This window comes from Astyanax mexicanus, chromosome 13 (assembly GCF_023375975.1).
Source record: "Astyanax mexicanus isolate ESR-SI-001 chromosome 13, AstMex3_surface, whole genome shotgun sequence".
Taxonomy (NCBI): Eukaryota; Metazoa; Chordata; class Actinopteri; order Characiformes; family Acestrorhamphidae; genus Astyanax; species Astyanax mexicanus.
The window spans coordinates 8,190,904-8,192,753 of NC_064420.1; the positions used below are offsets into that span (position 1 = coordinate 8,190,904).

At 41.8% G+C, this 1,850-nt stretch overlaps 1 protein-coding gene across 1 annotated transcript; it reads right to left on the bottom strand.

Moving 5' to 3' along the window:
- LOC103045325 (CBY1-interacting BAR domain-containing protein 1-like) lies at nt 1-1,416 on the bottom strand. Its single transcript, XM_049463063.1, has one exon. It carries the CDS (start codon nt 1,262-1,264, stop codon nt 386-388), a length of 879 nt encoding a protein of 292 aa, XP_049319020.1. The 5' UTR covers nt 1,265-1,416; the 3' UTR covers nt 1-385.
- Between the last annotated feature and the right edge of the window lie 434 nt (nt 1,417-1,850).

A 1,850-nucleotide genomic window follows, 5' to 3' on the forward strand; every position in this document is an offset into this window, starting at 1 on the left:
AAAATAATTTGTTTTATCAATGCGTTTATCTTTTAAATTATACATCATGGTATTTAAATCAATATGTTAATATACCACTTTCTCCAAGACTAATGATTTTAGATGACACCTCTGAATGTAAACTTGGCAAAGTAGTAGCTAAAATGATTTTATCCTCCGCATTTATAGGCAGAAAAACAATTTTACTTTTATGGAAAGAGTCACAGCCGCCCTCTCTGTATGGAAAACAATTTATTGGAAAATGTTTTGATGGAACAAGTAGAAAAATAGGATGAAAATCATGTAGTGTAAACTTGGCATAAGATCACTATGGAATTTAGTACAATTAATTATAACACTGTTAAATACTGTGGCACAAGGTGGAGTCATTCTGCTTATACTCAGTTTAATTCTCATTATCTGTAACATCCTCCAAATCCTCATCCTCATCTTCCTCCTCATCATCATCATAGTCCCTTTTGCCCTGTGATACTGGATTCCTTGACTGCAACGTCCCGGATTTGCTCATGGATGTTCCAGTACGGTTTAAGGATGTTCTGGAATTAGCATGGACTATGTCTAAACGAGACTGATAGTCAGGAAGATGCAGCGAGGTCCTGAATACCTCTAGATCGCCCTCCTCATCAACATTCTGGATTTGCTGATAGGCAGTAGTGTACAGCTCCAGAGCTTTGGCGTGGAAGATCATCTCTGCACTCACAAAGTCCATAAAGATTTTTTTGATATCCTGAATCTTCTGCCTTTCAAACACGTCTATTGTCTCCTCCAGTTGGCGAGTCGTGCGCGTGGCATCCATTGTGGCTCTCTGGAGCTCGCTCTCAGCCTGTGAAATGATCTGCCTGTCTGAGGGGTGTCTCTGCCTCATTCTCTCCAGCTGCCGCATCTGCTTTGCCTCTCGGTTCTGAGCAGTCTGGGTCAGCTTCAGGTCGGTCCTTTTCAGTTTCACAACAGAGCCATAGGTTTTCAACGGCTCAACAACTTTAGCTTCCAGTCTTTCCACCTCTGCTTGGCGACAGTCCTGAATCTTGGCAAGCTGATCTGCAAAATTCTTCAGTCCATGTTTTAAGTTAGGTGTTTCTGTGTCTGCATACTGGCTGACTTCCTTAACCAACAGATCGGCTTTGTCCCTCAGACGGGCAGTTTTACGAACATATCCTGCAAAGAGTTGGCACAAGTCTCCGAAGTGTTTCTCCACATGGGTGATGCTCTCCTGGATCTGCTTGGTTTGTGTGTCTCTTATCCGTGAGTCTGGATTTCGGTTCATGGTGTCTCCGGTCAGCGCCTCTGCCAGTCTGAGCCGCTTTTGTAGGCTATCGCGGCGATGACGTCATAGAACATTCAGCTCCGCTCGCTGTGTGATTGGTAGCCAGGTAATGATGTGTTCAGAATATGGATCGTGTCCATTATTAAAAATACTGATGTATGGAGTATTTATATTAATATACCTTATATTTTATATGGTCAATATTCAGAGATTTAATAAATGGTTCCACTATATATGTACACATTAAACTATCTTTGCCTCATAGGCAACAAGTAATTAGACACAGACGTATGTGTAATAATTTAACAAGCAAATCTTTAATTACTAGTCTATTTTACACTTTTAAATAAACAATTTACAAGATGGCGTCGCGACCACACCGCGAGGCTCGGCGTCTCTCCAGTTTTTGCAATTTTGTGCTTATTTACCTAATTATCTCCGGTGTTTTCGCTCGAAACACTCGTGCGAATCACAGCTATACCAGAGAAGCGCTTCTGGACATCAACATCGCCTGCAAAAACTTCAGTTTTGACCACCCTTTTGACTTCAACCAGCTTCCTCCAGAGATCATCCGGACTTTGGGACC

Coding starts and splice junctions, on each gene's coding strand:
- LOC103045325 (XM_049463063.1), bottom strand. CDS start 1,264: ATGAACCGAAATCCAGACTCACGGATAAGAGACACACAAACCAAGCAG.